Here is a 16,494-nt window from a genome sequence, read left to right as displayed (position 1 = left end):
AAATTGTGTCTTAAGTTAAGGCCACAAAGATGCCTGGTTTGGGCAATAGCAGACACATGCAGCTCTTTCAAAGAACTGAATTGGAACAGAAAAAAAGGATGCTTTCTTCTCTACGAAACAAAGTTAGAATTTTAGTCAGCGTCATAAAGCACTCTGACTTTTAAATTATAGGGTCATAGAATTATTTACACCACATGGAGACCTCCCTCAGATGATCAGTCAGTCCCAGTAGCTTGGCAAGTCTATTTCCTTTAACTGGCCATCCAATCTTTTTTATTACAACTGTCAAATGTTTTCCTTTCGACCACCATTGTAGACAGAGTTCAAGGCCACGACCACACACTGCCAAGAACATTCCTCCTCACATTCCCCGGTCTCTCTTGTCCAAAATCTTACATCTGCATCCTGTTGTCCTCATGCCATCCATTTCCTTGTTTACCTTGTCTAAGCCTGTCCTACATATACCTACATCTGTCAACTCTCAATACAACTGACTTTGCTCCAAGAGTAACCTCAACCTTAACCACCGAACCTTGTAGCTCAAATCACTGATCCTGGGGGGGTAGGGGATCTGTATTCTATGCACTATTTATTATCTAATGGGATTGTCTTGTATGTACTTTTTTCTTTTGTGATGACTGAAAGTGGGATTTGAGGTTTGTCCTCATTTCCCTGAAAAAACTGAAGAATGGTAGGGTTTGGGGCCTGGCTTTGCTGCTTGTAAAATTGCTGTTTCTCTGTATACAGCTATTAATGTTAATAAAATTATAACTAGGAAAAAAAAAATACAATTGGGGATTTAGAATCTCCTCAGTCCAGGGGACTGACTCAGAGCTGGCTGGTCATAGCCAGTGTACTGTGCTATGTAAATAAAGAGTGACTTGATGATCAAGTTAGCTGGAAATCAATCAAATCAGTCACAGAAAATCGCTGCAGGAGTTCATTGGGATAGTGTATGACGACCAATCAACTTCAGTTGTTTTACCAATGACCTTCTTCCTGTCCTAAGGTCAAAACTGAACAAGTTCACTGACTGCTCAATGTTCAGCACTATTTGTGACTCCTCAGGTACCAAGGCCACCTGTACGCTTAAGTCACCAAACGTGGCCAACACCCAGGCTTGGGGTGATCGTTGTGACACACAAGTGCAAGGCCATGAAGATCTCCAAGAGTGAATCTTAACATTTTCTCAAGGCAGGCAACGACATTTCTATTGCTGAATTCACTGTTATCAATAACCTAGAGCCTACCATTGACCAGAAACTGACCTGGATCAAACACATTCTGGCCATAAAAGCAGGTTATACTAGGAGTATCGCGGTGACTAACTCATCTCTGTCTCCCAATATTTATCCTCCCTGTAAAAGGCAGAGGTCAGGAGTGTTTTGGTACATAGACTTGGCTGGATGCAAATGATACCAACATTTTAGCAGCTTTGGCATCCCTGTAGCCAGATTAACATCCAAACACCACCAAAACATTTACCTTTTTACCAACACATATCAGTAAGTAAAGGACACAGAGTTAAGGCAAAAAAGTGGCATCATGCTGAGACTTTCCTCGTTAAATGCAGAAGGTTATGATAATCCCGAAAGATGCGGTGAAAGCACTTTCAATATTAACCTTCTAAAGGAAATTAAATAAAATACTGAGTGATTTATTTTAAGATGGAGAAAGAGTAAGGGAAAGGGATTAATTAGATAAGGGGCCAGCATAGACATGACAGATTGAATTAGCTTCTTTCTGCACTCTGTCATACAATTATGGGGATAGACAATGAAAAACCCTGCCAAGACACACTAAGGGTTCATACATATATGAGGTCCACCCAGGCAATTTACTTACTGATGTTTGATATCTAAATGTGAAGAACAGTTTTAACATTTGTTTCTCACGCAAGTCTTTGAGAGAAGTTGAAACTGTTTCAGACATCAATTGGGATGCCCAAAACTTTAGTAAAACGTACCATCTTCCGTCCTAGGTTGCTGAGGGAACATGTAATTGGTGAGGACTTGCTTCTGTGTGTCAGGATCCACCTCTTTCTGAAGAGGAATAAGTGGTTTGGACTGCAAAAGAAAGCAACAAGTTGATTTTTTTTCCCCAATTTCCTCCCTTGCCTGAAGGCCAAAACAGAACGAGATTCTGCAGGTAACAGTCCTGGAGAACTTTACTCAGCTTGCCATTGCAAATGGACAGTGCGAGCCATTTGGCCTCAGAGTCAGTTTGGCTAAGTGTTCACTTCCAGAAGAGCTTACTGGATAATAATCAAAAATAGGAACCCTGGCCAATTTGTCCTTTTTCACAAACCCCTGAGCAAATTACATTAAATTCATGATTAAAAGCATATTTCAGTTCACAGACAGTGGTATAATTACACACATGAAGAGGATACTCAAGCTGTCACAGCAAGAGTGATCAACAAGAAATATGTAGGATGAAAGATTGCAAGAAAGACATCATCAGGACAGCTTAAATGTGTATACCCAACAGCCCTAAAGGTAGCAGGGCAGGTAGTTAAGTAGGCATATGCGACACTTGTCTCTATTAATTGAGGCATAGAATTCAACAACAAAGTGGTTATAGTGAAACTGTAGGAACTTTGAGTAGCACAGAAAGGTGGGGCTGGTGGGCTGTTGGAAGAGAAGATGACAGAGTAAAGAATACCCTGTGGGTGGGTGTTCATGTGGAGCTGACGACAGTCAGGAGCTGATTTATGTATTATAAAAGTACTAGGTTTGGAAAGCAAGACAGCTATTAAGAATATAAAACCTAGCTGTAAAATAATGAAAAAAAAAATCTATTTTGGAGACTACCCTAGAATATCCATATCAAATCATTATTATGAAAAGTATTATCCAATAACACGAAGACCTAAAATATAATATGAGAACTTTCAGCAGAATACAGAAAACTGCTAGAATGAAGACACATTTACGGAGAGGCAGGTCACATCTATTTTTAACATGTAAATCTCACTGACCTTTCTTGGAAAACTTATCGAAAATAATTTTCTAGTCTTGTCCTAATTTTCCAGGGGTGCATTTTAAAATTTGGGTTCTGTGACTCACCTGGTTTTCAGACAGCCACATCGCTGTTAGCTCTTGCAGTTTTGTGAAACTAAATGGCAGATTCTTTAATCTACGAAAACATAATTAAGGTAAGTCAGTTAACAGGAAAACTGTAATTTAATTCACAACGTAAATTACAGGCTAAACCAAATGTTGTGATAATAGTATCCTGAAACTTGCAAAACCATAATTTTTGTGTGGGTGGATATTTTATTACTGCAGAGACACAGTTCTGTCAAGCAACAAAATAATCGAACAGAAAACACAGAAGCGACAGACTATCCAAAGATTACAAGGCACTCCAAGTTGTGAAACTTAACAACACAATGGATCTTCAAGGAAGTGTTTCTAAAAATTGCAGGATGGCTTAGCATTGATTGAATAGGTCATGCACCATTGAATCAGACCTACAGCACAGAAACAGCGCCTTCAGTCCAACATGTCCATGCTAACCAGATATCCTAAATAAACATAGTCCCATTTAACCCACAGCTCTCTAAACCCTTCCTACTCCGGTACCCTCCAGATCCCTGTGAAATGTTGTAATTGTACCAGCCTCCACCACTTCCTCTGGTAGCTCATTCCATACACAGATCGCATTCCATATATAGAGGAATCTTGGTTATTCGAAGGACACTGGGAGTATTTTGTTTGGTTAATAGAATTCCAGATTAATAGAATGCTGGATAACAGTTTAGCCGAGCAGCGGGACCTTGCCAGACAATCTGATATTCAGATAATTGAATACCAGATAATAGAGGTTCCTCTGTACGCACCAACCTCTGCATGAAAAAGTTGCCCCATATGTCCCTTTTAAACTTTTCCCTCTCATCTAAACCTATGCCTTCTAGTCCTGGACTCCCCCACCCCAGGAAAAAGATCTTGTCTATTTACCCTATCCATGCCCCTCATGATTTTCTGAACCTCTATAAGGTCACCCCTTGGCCCTTGATGCCCCAGAGAAAACAGCCTTAATCTATTCAGCCTCTCAAGTTTCACATTTCCACGCTGTCGGGTATCTAATCTAATCTAAACATCTTTCCTATAATAGGGAGACCAGAATTGCACAGTATTCCAACAGTGGCCCAACCAATGTCCCATACAGCCACAACATGACTTCTTAACTTCTATACTCAATACACTGACTAATAAGGCAAGCATACAAAACACCACCTTCACTATCCTATCTACCGGTGAGTCTACTTTCAAGGAACTATGAACCTGCACTCCAAGGTCTTTGTTCAGCAATTCTCCTCCCCAGGTCCCATGCCTCTCAGGACCTTCCCATTAAGTGTATAAGCCCTGTCCTGATTTGCCTTTTCAAAATGCAGTACCTCACATTTATCTAAATTAAACTTCACCTGTCACTCCTTAGTCCATTAACCTATCTGATCAAAAGCCCATGGCACCCGAATAACCTTCTTGGCTGTCCACTACATCTCCAATTTTGGTATCTTCTGCAAACTTACTAACCATATCTCCTACGTTCGCATCCAGATCATTTATATAAATGATGAAAAATAATGGACCCAGCACCAATTCTTGTGGCACTCCACCAGTCACAGGCCTCCAGTCTGAAAAGCAACCTTCCACCACCACTACCCTCTGTCTTCTACCTTCGAGCCAGTTCTGTATCCAAATGGCTAGTTTGCCCTGTATTCAATGCGATCTAACCTTACTATCCAGTCTACTGTGAGAAACCTTGTTGAACACCTTACTGAAGTCCATATAGATCACGTCTACTGCTCTGCCCTCATGAATCCTCTTCAAAAATCTCAATCAAGTTAGCGATACATGATTTCCAAAAGAACGAACTACATTTTTCCATAATCTTCCAAACTCAAAGCCTCTCCTCAGAATTTTATCCTTTTCTCTTCCTGTGTGGTTAGTTACAATGTGTACGATAACTTCCTGTTGGTCCCTCTCTCCTTTCAGGATATTCTGCACTCTCTCACACATATCCTTGATCCTTGCTCCAGGGAGACAACACACCATTCTGATGTCTCACCGTTGGCCGCAGAAATGTCTGTCTGTGCCTCTAACTAGGGAGTCCCCTATCACAATCTCTCTCTTGGAACCTGACATCCCCTCATTACATTATAGCCAGTCATGGTACCAGAAACTTGGCTGTAGTGCTACATCCCTGGAGAACCCATCACCCCCAACATCATACTTGGTTGAGATGGGGATAGCTAGAGGAGACTCCTGCACTACCTTCATCTCCTATCCTACCTTTCCTGGAGGTCATCCATCTGCCTGACTGCATCTTTGGTTTATCTCCCTTCGTGCAACTGCCATCTACCCCAGCTCCTATAAATTCTTCATTGCCTCTAACTGCTGCTCCAATCAATCCATGCAATTCAATAGGATTCGTAACCAAACATACTTAGTGCAGACATAATCATCAGTAATATGGAAACTCTCCCTAATCTCCCAGATCCGACAGGAAGAGCATATCACTCATCTTTGCACCTTAACAATCTACTGACCCAGAAAATAGCACAGTCTTAAATTGAGACGGATCGTAATAAAAACAATCAAAAAATAAACCACTCTACTCACTATTGTAGATTTACAAAAAGCAACTAAAACTTGTTTCATATTTAGAATAGCAAGTACATTTGTCACTATCCAGATTACAGCTATTATCTGAGAACGGTACAGCCAGTTGAAACTTGAACGGCTGAATACATTTCATCAAACCATCGGATGTTATTCACATTATTAGATTTCTTTAACTTACAGTTTTTGCAATTTATTCTGTAATAATATACAGGTCATTCTGCTATAATGTGCATTTTGTTAATGCAAATTCACTATAACAATGATTAGCGAATTGATTATAATGTAATTCCAGCCCCATTAGTTTAAATGGTGCTGCTATTATGCGATTCTCTTATAACACAGGGTTGCACAAGAACAGAATTACCACTTTATAGCACAACAGACTAATTAGTAAGTGCATTCGGTCATGGCATTTGCGCCTCATAAGTCCTGGGCCTCTCCCACCAAACAAATGATACAAGTGTGGCCATCATCTTGGAAATCAGAAATTTTTGTTGCCTTTTCTACAAATCATCAGTTAGCTCGAATATATGCTTGTCCTTTGCTTGACCATCACTATTGAATACCAATGAAATACAGTAGCGCCTTGACATACGAACGACCCCATTCACGAACAAATCGGTTTACAAACACGATTGTACGTAAAGTTTTGCTTCAACATACGTATGAAATTCAAGGTACAAACGAAGGTACGAATGCAAAAAGTCCGTGTGCGACCACATGGTTTCATTGTTCTGCTTTGCTACGTGCTTGCTGAACGCAAAAGCTCTCGGGCCCCGCGTGATCTCAATCAGTTCGTCTTTGACGCATGCGCGGTGAACAGCGTGCGTTGCTACGTCCGAGCATTCTTATGCTATCCGAACAATGGGAAAAATTGATTCAGTTCGCGAACCGGGTCCCGGAACGGATTAAGTTCGTAAGTCGAGGCGCTACTGTACCAGTTTTTTTTCCCCTAAAGGTAGTGGAATAGTCACTTTCCTACAAACAGTTACAAGTTCCCAGAATAACTATTGAAGCACCAGTAAGAATGGTGTACAATAAAGTGAGGGATTAACTTTATTCATCTATGGTAATGAATATTTACTTAGAAATACATTAAAATAACTAAAAGTGGTACAGGGGAACAAAAGTATGCAGCTCGTTTTTGTATGACACATTAATCTGACTGCAATGATTGCTGAAGTTTGCCTTCCACCAGCCATTACTTAAATATTCTGGGCAAATCCAAAAACAGAAACTGCTGGAAAAACTCAGTCGGTCTGGCGGCATCTGTGCAGAGAAAGTGCAATTAACATTTTGGGTCGAGTGATCCTTCTTCAGAATTGGACCCAACACACTAAATCTGCTTTCTGTCTATAAATGCTGCCAGGCCTGAGTTTTCCAAGCAATTTCGGTTTTTGTTTCTGATTTCCAGCATACAGGGTTCTTGGAGGTTCTCTTTTGCTGGGCAGCAAGAGAGTTTAAAATAATGTCTTAACTATCACTTGATGGTTTCCACGTGTGGGAATTTCAAAAGAAAGGTCACTGTACCTGAAATGCTAACTCTATTTCCTCTGCACAGATACTGCGCTGAAATTTTCTTGCAATTTCTGTTTATTTTACCAACACAGATGTGCACCTGACTAACTCTGTAAAGTGACAGAATAAGGTCCACTTGTTTCTATAATCATGTGTCAACTCAGGTTAAATTGTAAAATTAATCTACTGGTGATTTGTTCCACAAAAGGCCTTAAAGAATGGGCTTGAGGGTCAGAGAGTCTCTTTACATCACATGCTTTGTGATCCTACCTTTTGGTACTCCATATAAAACTTCACAAAGTTCAATTTATTGCACACTTCGCAGCATCATATTTTCAAAGACAAAAGAAGCATTTTTCCCCCATCAACAATTGGAGATATTTAAGTGACATGTACATAATTAATTTCCATGAGAATCTCAGGACATCAAAATCCTCCAAGCATGCATAACAGAATTTCACTTGTGTTATGGATGGATATATCCAAATACAACCTGTTTCAAAAATGCTGCAACATTTCACTACTCTACAAATTGTGGCACAGTTGAGCCAACATCCCATTTAAACTCATTTAAAAAAAAGTCAAAGGAAGCTCAATTGGAACATACATAGACAAATGTAAATTATACTTAGAAATATTAAAATCACAAAATAATGAATCATATAATCTGGCCTTAAATTCTCTTGAACTATAGGCAAAAGTATTTTGAAAAACAGCAGCATTCCTGCCAAGTGCCTAATAATTCTGGATTACCAACCGGTTGTCACTGAGATTAATGACTTTCAGTTTTTGCATCTCTCCCATTTCTTCAGGCAAGTACTCCAATTTGTTGGAATGAAGGAACAGCACAGTCACATTCTTCCAGTTTCCAATCTGAGGTAAATCAAATTGTCACAATTTCAGACATGTACAATAGAAAAGTGTAAATTACAGCACCTAACCTTTAACCAACACAAAGACATCAAGTAGAACTAAGTTCCTAATTAGGTGCTTTCGATGAAATTTTTAATATTTAAAAACACACGATTACATAGCAGAATATTAGAGATAGCATGAAGGTCAAACAATAATAAGGTCACCAACTTTGCAGAAACTGCAGCCATACAGCAAACACATTGCTGGTTCTTCAATGGAAACAGAGCTACCATTTCAGATCGAGTGACCCTTCCTCAGAAATGCTGAGTTGTGAGGAAGAGTCACTTGACTCGAAATGTTCACTCTGCTTTCTCTCCACAGATGCTGCCAGACCTGCAGAGCTTTTGAGTCTGATTTAGTTATTTCAGCTTTTACTAGTTCTTTAATGTTGCAGCTCATTTCAGCAGAACATTAACAACTCAGGTGAGGTACACCACTGACATGGTAGCATTAATTCTGCATCACTAGATGAATTCCTGTAAGTCACAGTTTTGTCTTTATTTGATGACTATGTAGTTAAAACTAGACAAACTCAAAGAAATTTATCATCATGTCATGTTATCCTAAACTAATCTGCTTTGGATGGGATTTCCATTCAGGCAAGAGAGGACCGGAAGCTCAAATTACAAAACATGAACATCCCCTTTATCATGGCAGCCCTCTCTAAAGTCAGAACAAAGTTAAATTTCAATATTTCTACATTTCCAGTGTGTGACATCAGCAGACAACACAAAAGATGGTCTTATTAATGTCGACCTTAATAACATACTGCTAGGAGATAACTGTCATCTGTCAATTTCTGTATTACTTAATTTTCCTTAATGAAGAGCATCCAAAGAGGTTTTACAATTCCTGTATGGAAATGTTGCCACCGGTTGTAACTACTCATGTCATTTATTTTGCACAAAAGGGATAGAGAATATGAAATGAACTTCCTAAGGGGGAAGTGAAGCACAGGTCATTACAAGTTGTATACAATATCAGGGTAAATCTTTGATATGAAGGCACATGGAGGACAAAACATATATAATGGGGTATGAAGGCTGATTGTAGGGTCACCATGACCAATAAAAAATGGCTTTAACTCTTTTGTAAAAAGTTAGAAACAAAGTTCCCCAGTAAAAGTTCTATTTTAATCAGTAATATGCTGAAAAACATAAGTCTACAGATGCCATTTGTTTGATTTCATTGTAAAATGGATAGCATTTAAGTTTTATTATTGTTAAATTCTTAAGTTTAGCACAAAACATTAGCAAGAGATTAATGAACGTTGGTGTTTGTGCACTAACTTCAAAAATAACCTTGAAACTTCAAAAAATAGTATGATTTTACATTAAAGATGCTTTGTAAAACATGAAAGATTTTGACAAGATGACAAAGTGGCAATCCAACCCTAAAGCAAAATTAGGATTCTCTATTCCAAAAAGGAACTCAAGTTAAGGCACAAGCTCAGACAAAGCAGATCAGTATTAGTGTGCTGGAAAAGTGCATAAGATGAACAGCAGTTTTATTAAATGTGTAACAGTTCACAAATGTACACTGATCAAAGATACAAAAGGTGCAAAAACAAATGGCAAAGACAAACAGTGCATGATATCTCATTTGAATGTTTTGCAATTGTAAAATATGTTACTTGTAGAAATTCCACAGAAAACATTACAGTACAGACAATGAATGGCAAAGACAATTGGCATGTTAACTCAATAAGTATGATGTTTATCCATTTTGGTCAGACGAATTGAAAGGCAACTTATTTTCTGAATGAAGAGAAACTTCAGAGTGCTTCCAGGTCAAGGGATCTGGATATCCTCATGTATGAATCACAGAAAACTAGCACACTGTTACAGCTGATAATAAGGAAGACAAATGGAATTTAGACACTTATTGCTAAAGCAATAGAGTACAAATGTAAGCAAGTGTTGCTGCAATAATGCATTAGTTAGGCAGCACGTGCAGAAATCGTAAAACTTTGGTCCCCTTAATTGAGGAGGGATAAGTTGCATTGGAGGCAATTTAGAGGAGAATCATTAGATGGATTCCAGAAATGAAGGATCTGTCTTATACAGAGAGGGGGGAGGGAGGGAGGGAGGAGAGGAGAGGAGAGGAGATTAGGCCTACTCCCTAGAGTTAGAGCAATGAAAGAAATCCAACTGAGGTACGTAAAGGTGCTAAAGTGAATTGATAATGTAAATGCAGAAAGAAGGTTTTCTCTATAGGGCAATCTAGAATAAGAGGTCATAGTTTTAGGGTAAGGGGGAGAAAAATTAAAACAGAGATGAGAAGAAATGACTTCACTCAAAGGGGAATGAATTTGTGGAATTCACTACCCCAGAGTGCGGTGGATGGTGTGACATGGAGTAAATTTGAAGAGGAGATAGATTTTTAATTAGCAATGGGTTATAGTGGAATGGAGTATGTACAGGAAAGTAGACTGGAGGCTGAGATGAGATCAGCCATGATTGTATCAAATGGCTGAAACAGCCTGGTCCTAGCTCTTATTTTCCTCTATTGTATGAAATCAACTTCAATTAGTTCTTCCAGTATAGTGTATTGCAAGGTAAGAGTAGGTCACTTGATGATATTAGTTTGCACATTTTTGGAACATATTGCAGTTAGGAATATGGAGAAGCCAATGTGCCCTTATGCCTGATCTACTTAATTAGATCCTAGTTGATCTCTACTTTAAAGTACATTATCCAGTCAAAAATTACTCCACTTCACTAACACAGGTTCAGAAAAGATTTACAAGGATGTTGCCATGTGTAGAGGGTTTGAGCTCTTGGGAAGAGCCTGAATAGGTTGGACCTATTTTCCCCACGAGTGTTGGAAGCTGAGGGGGTGACCTTCCAGAGGTTTATAAAATCATGAGGGGCATGGATGGGGGGAGTAGCCAAGGTCTTTTCCTCAGGATAGGGGAGGACAAAGGTTTAAAGTGAGAGGGCAAAAGATTTAGAAGGGACTAAGAGGCAGTGTTTTCACGCAGAGGGTGGTGTGAGTACGGAATATGCTGCCAGAGGAGATGGTAGAGGCTGGTACAATAACAACATTTAAAAAGGCATCTGGATGGATTATATGAATAGGAAGTTTAGAGCAAGTTGGAATCAATGCTGGCAAATGGGACTAGATTTATTTAGGATATCTAGTTGGCACAGACAAGTTGGATGAAAGAATCTGTTTCCGTACCATGCATCTCTATGACACTAATCAGGAATCCAACATTAGTTATATGTAGGCTACTTAAACTTATAGTCAGACTGGGATCCAGCAAAAACATAAATGCAATCTTTATTAGGTTAAAAAAAGGCTTTAATTGTTAAGATAAATACTTTGTAATAAAATATCCAAGCTATGAATACAGATATGAGCACTAAACAGACTTACAGAAATGTAGCATTTAATTATGCAGAGAAGTATCAAAGAATTACAGTTCAAGAAGGTAAGGTGTTACCAGTGATATTACAGAAGTGCACTCTAGTCTCTAGTTTCATTACATCACTGGTCACTGCATGAATTTAATTGTTTTACCCAGCTAATGAAATAGCCAATCATGTGCTTTCTCTGATTTAGAATCAAAATAAAAACAGCCAACCAGATGTTTAAAAAAATAAACCTAAAATTACTCAGCAGCACTGTTGCTGCACAGGGACCCAGGTCTGATTCCTGTCTTAGCTGACTGCCTGGGTGGAGTTTGCATTGGTTTCTGCTGGGTTGTCCTGTTTCTTCTCAGTCCAAAGATGTGCAGGTTAGGTGGATTAGCCCTGGTAAACGTGTGTTGTGGGTTATGGATATAAGGTATAAAGAACAAAAGAACAAAGATGGGTCCAGATGGATGCTCTTCAGAGAACTGGTGCGGACTTAATGGGCTGAATGGCCTTTTTCTGCACTGTAGGGCTTCCAGGATTCTAATAATTAATGCTAGAAATTCCACAGTGAATAACTCATCTCCTGTCTCCCCAGTGACTGTCCACCATCTACAAGGCACAAGTCAGAACTGTGGGACAATATTCCACTTGATGAGGGCAGTTCTAAGATACACAAGAAACTTCACACCATCCAGCTCAAAGCAGTCACTTAATTGACACTCCATCAATCATCACGATGATCAAGACTAGCAGATGCACAGGGACACCACAACCTACGAATTCTCCTTCAAGCCACACACCATCGGGACTTGAAACTTGATCACTGTCCATTACTGTCACTGGATCAAAATCCTGTCAACTCCCAAACAGCACAGCTGGTATTCCAACACACCAAGGACTGCAGCAGTTCAAGAAAGCAGCTCACCATTATCGTTGCCAGAGTAATGAGGGTGGAGACCAAATGCTGGCTCAGTCAACAACAGTATATCTCATGAATGATTTTTAAAAAAAAAAATCACTTATTTAGCAAAGATGTAAGACTGACTAACTGCTTGAAATATAAAGACATAAATATCTTTAAAAACACACACACAATAAAGGAAAATTAAATGAGAACAAAGTGCTGGAGAAACTCAACAGGTCTGGTAGCATTCACGGACAGAGTAACAGAGGAAATACTGTTTCAAGTCTGATATGACTGTGTTTCTATCTCAATGGGCCAGCAATCAAGAACTTCAAGCTTAGGTTCTTGAAACATTGGTTCAAATTCTACCTCAGGCAGATGATGAAATTGGAATTCAATGAAAAATATGAAAAAAAGAAGCCAGTATGGTGGTGACCATGAAATAACTGCCAATTATAATAAAAATATATTTTCCTTGAAATTCCTTGACAAGAAAAATGTTCCAGTGTCTGACATGACTTTTCAGTGACTATTTTAAGACAAACATAAGACCATAAGATATAGGAGTAGAAGGAAGGTCATTCTGTCCATTGAGTCCACTCTGCCATTCAATCATGGCTGACGGGCATTTCAATTCCACTTACCCACACTCTCCCTGTAGCCCTTAATTCCTTGCGAGATCAAGAATTTATCAATCTCTGCCTCCAGTTACCCAAAGAATCATAGAGTCACAGACCCTTTGGTCCAACTTTTCCATACCAACCAGATATCCTAAATAAATCTAGCTACGTTTGGCTATATCCTTCTATTCCCTTCCTATTCATATGCCCAAACAGATGCTTTTTTAATGTTGTAATTGTACCAGCGTCTACCATTTCCTCTGGCAGTTCATTCCATACACACACCACTGTCTGCATGAAAAGCTTCCGCTTAGATCCCTTTAAAAATTTTCCCTCTCATCTGAAATCTATGCCCTCGAGTTTTGGATTCCCCCATTCCAGGGAAAAGACCATGTCTATTCACTCTATCCACACCCCTCATGATTTTATAAACCTCTATAAGGTCGCCCCTCAGCCTCTGATGCTCCAGGGAAAACAGCCCCAACCTATTCAACCTCTCCCTACAGCTCAAACTCTCCAATCCTGGCAACATCCTTGTAAATCTTTCCTGAATCCTTTCAAGTTTCACAACATCCTTCTGAATAGGAAGGAGACAAGAATTGCACACAGTATTCCAAAGTGGCCTAACCAATGTCCTGTACGGCCGCAACATGACCTCCTAACTCCTATACTCAATGCATAGAACAATAAAGAGAAGGATACCAAAAGCATTTTTCACTATTTTGTCTACCTGCGACTCTACTTTCAAGGAACTATGAAACTGCACTCAAGTCTGTTTGTTCACCAACACTCCTCAGGGCCTTATCGTTAAGTGTATAAGACCTGCTCTGATTGTCTTTCCAAAATACAGCACCTCACATTTATCTAATTTTAACTCCTTTTGCCACTCCTCGGACCATTGGTCAATCTGATCATGATCCCATTGTAATTGGAGGTAACCTTCTTTGCTGTCCGCTACACCACCAATTTTGGTGTCACCTGCAAACTTACTAAACATACCTCCTATGTTCACATCCAAAATCATTTATATAAATAACGGAAAGCAGTGGACCCAACATTGATTCTTGTGACACACTGTTGGTCACAGGCCTCCAGTCTGAAAAGCAACCCTCCACCACCACGCTCTCGTTCCTACCTTCAAGCCAGGTCTATATCCAAATGGCTAGTTCTCCCTGTACTCCAAATGATCTAACCTTGATAACCAAGTCTACCATGAGGAACCTTGCTGAACACCTTATTGGTCCTTATAGATCATGTCCACCACTTTACCCTCATCATTCCTCTTCACTGAGTTTTTTGAAGAAGTAATCAAGCTAGTGAGACACGATTCCCAAAGTAATGAATGAAATACATTTTTCCACAATCTTCAAAACTCAAATCCTTGAAAACAATGATGGATGCTTTCGTAAACATGAGGTATATGTACAAAGCAAGAGTTAAATTTTAAAAAGTTACCTCTGAAGGAAGCTCTGTTATGAAGTTATGATCTGCTGCAAATGTTCTTTGATTTTGTAATTGTCCAATTGTAGGAGGCAGAGCTTCAATTTCATTAAAACTGCAATCAAATTCTTCCAAACATGAAAGCCTACAGAAACACACATACATAATTGCACATAACTAAGAATGTATTGGTTTACACACTTCTCTGTTCTCAAAACAAAATTCAGATTGGCTAAACCACATTAAAGATGCATTGCTGACAAAGGATTGCTTTGACAAGGACTCCTACAACAAACCAAGAAGCATACAAAATGATTTCTTACCAAGACGAACATGTCATTTTACAACAATTTATTTGTATTACAGATTTTCTTTTAAAACTAATCTCAAAAACCTACCCTCCCACTGAATCTGGCAAGCTTAGCAGTTGGTTTTCATCCACTTTGAGCGCAGTTAGCTTCTTAAGAGATCCTGCAACAATTGTAAAAAATACTTTATCAAGAGGTAGACATTAGATCCCACAAGAATTTCAGCTAAAAACTATAAAATATTGCCATTTGTTTCAATTACATTTGTAAAATCCAAAAGAGGAAATTATCCTGTTGAATGCAACAGGATATGCAGTTTTACAGTATGCTGGTGGCTAGGTTCAAATATATAAATTAAGAGCACAAGTTGATCATTCAGTCCTTGAAATCTACTTTGCCATTCATTAAGATTATGGCTGACTTGTTCATGTTCTAAATTCCACATTCCTATCTACCCCCGTTATACTTTGATTCCCTTGCCTTACAAGAATCTGTCTACTGTACCTCTGCCTTAACATATTCAATAAACATGCCTCCACTGCCTTATAAAGCAGAGTTCAAAGTTGCACGACATTCAAGAGAAAAGCTTCCCCCTCACATCTCTGTTCTCAAAGTCAGCCCCCAATTTTACAACAGAATTCCCTAACTCTTCTCAAGAGGAAGCATCCTGTTTACATCCACCTGATCAAGACCTTTCAAACATCTGGTAAGTTTCAACAAATCACTTTTCACTCTTCTGCGCTCTAGTGAAAGCAAGCCCACTGTCTGTCCTATCTGTCCTCATATGACATTCCACTCATCCCAGGCACCAATCTAATAAACTTCTTCTGAACGGACTCCAACACAATTACATCCTTCTCTGAATAAAAAGAGACAAAAAACTGAACACAGTATTCAAAATGTATAACATGCTTATGTTCAATTCCTCTCACAGTAAAGGACAGCATCCTATTAATGGACACCATCCTAATTACGTGCTACACCGGCGTACTTTTTTTTTTGTGATTCATGCACTAAAACAGCAGATCCCAATGTATCTCAGAATACTGCAGACATTCTCCATTTCAGTAATACTCTGCTTTTCTTTCCTTCCTGCCAAGGTGAACAACTTTGTGTTTTCCACATGATTTAACATATCAGTCGACATCCTTGTTATGCTGATTTTACAGCAGTAGTGAAATGGAACTATCCTAGCTTACCATTATTAAGGAATATATTAGACAGCAGTTTATTCATCTACATGTACTGAATTAAAAGCAGAAGTTGGGAAGTTATCAGATTTACCTTGCTTTTCTGTAGCCTACACTCACCAACAGATTTAGCTTTAGACATTCAGAAGGCTATGATATCACAGTAATTCCCAGCAAATATGCCAGAAAAAAAAGTACGGCTTGTCTATTCAGATAGGAGTTCATTTTTAATGATTATTAAAAATTATTAAGGAGTCTCAAACAAACAGTTAAGCACTGGTTTGTTGTGTAGTTTCATTTTTCCAAACGTACTGTACTGTTGTAGAGAGTTTCATAAAAATATTGAAGCAAAATGCAAAAACTTATCAAACTTTTCTTATTGCCTGCGAGACCAGTGTACAGGAGATAAGATTAGATCACATTAAATATTTTAACTCTCACTTCTTGGTTAGACTGTGATTTTCACTAGGAATTTTTCAATCAGATGGGTTGAAGAGACATGTCATTGCTTGCCTTACTCATACATAGCTCAGATCCCCTGTAGACAGCACTGCCTTCAATAATTCTCCAAATTCTATGGATAGCTCAAAGCACATTGATTGTT

The 16,494-nt window shown here is 38.9% G+C and overlaps 1 protein-coding gene across 6 annotated transcripts in view; it reads right to left on the bottom strand.

Moving 5' to 3' along the window:
* Positions 1 to 1,937: 1,937 nt before the first annotated feature.
* The window catches only part of erbin (erbb2 interacting protein), a 210,270-nt gene continuing 195,713 nt past the window's right edge, over positions 1,938 to 16,494 (bottom strand). For all 6 annotated transcript variants that reach the window (XM_072595723.1, XM_072595708.1, XM_072595703.1 and 3 more), the window contains 5 exons: positions 14,791 to 14,863; positions 14,408 to 14,537; positions 7,909 to 8,024; positions 3,069 to 3,138; positions 1,938 to 2,066 (listed from right to left, as the gene is read on the bottom strand). In XM_072595723.1, coding sequence (XP_072451824.1) covers positions 1,953 to 2,066; positions 3,069 to 3,138; positions 7,909 to 8,024; positions 14,408 to 14,537; positions 14,791 to 14,863 — 503 coding nt within the window. In that variant the 3' untranslated portion in view covers positions 1,938 to 1,952. The remainder of the gene's footprint in view (positions 2,067 to 3,068; positions 3,139 to 7,908; positions 8,025 to 14,407; positions 14,538 to 14,790; positions 14,864 to 16,494) is intronic.

The sequence above is a fragment of the Chiloscyllium punctatum genome, chromosome 2 (genome assembly GCF_047496795.1).
Source record: "Chiloscyllium punctatum isolate Juve2018m chromosome 2, sChiPun1.3, whole genome shotgun sequence".
Classification (NCBI taxonomy): domain Eukaryota; kingdom Metazoa; phylum Chordata; class Chondrichthyes; order Orectolobiformes; family Hemiscylliidae; genus Chiloscyllium; species Chiloscyllium punctatum.
This window is presented reverse-complemented; position numbering and strand designations above follow the sequence as displayed.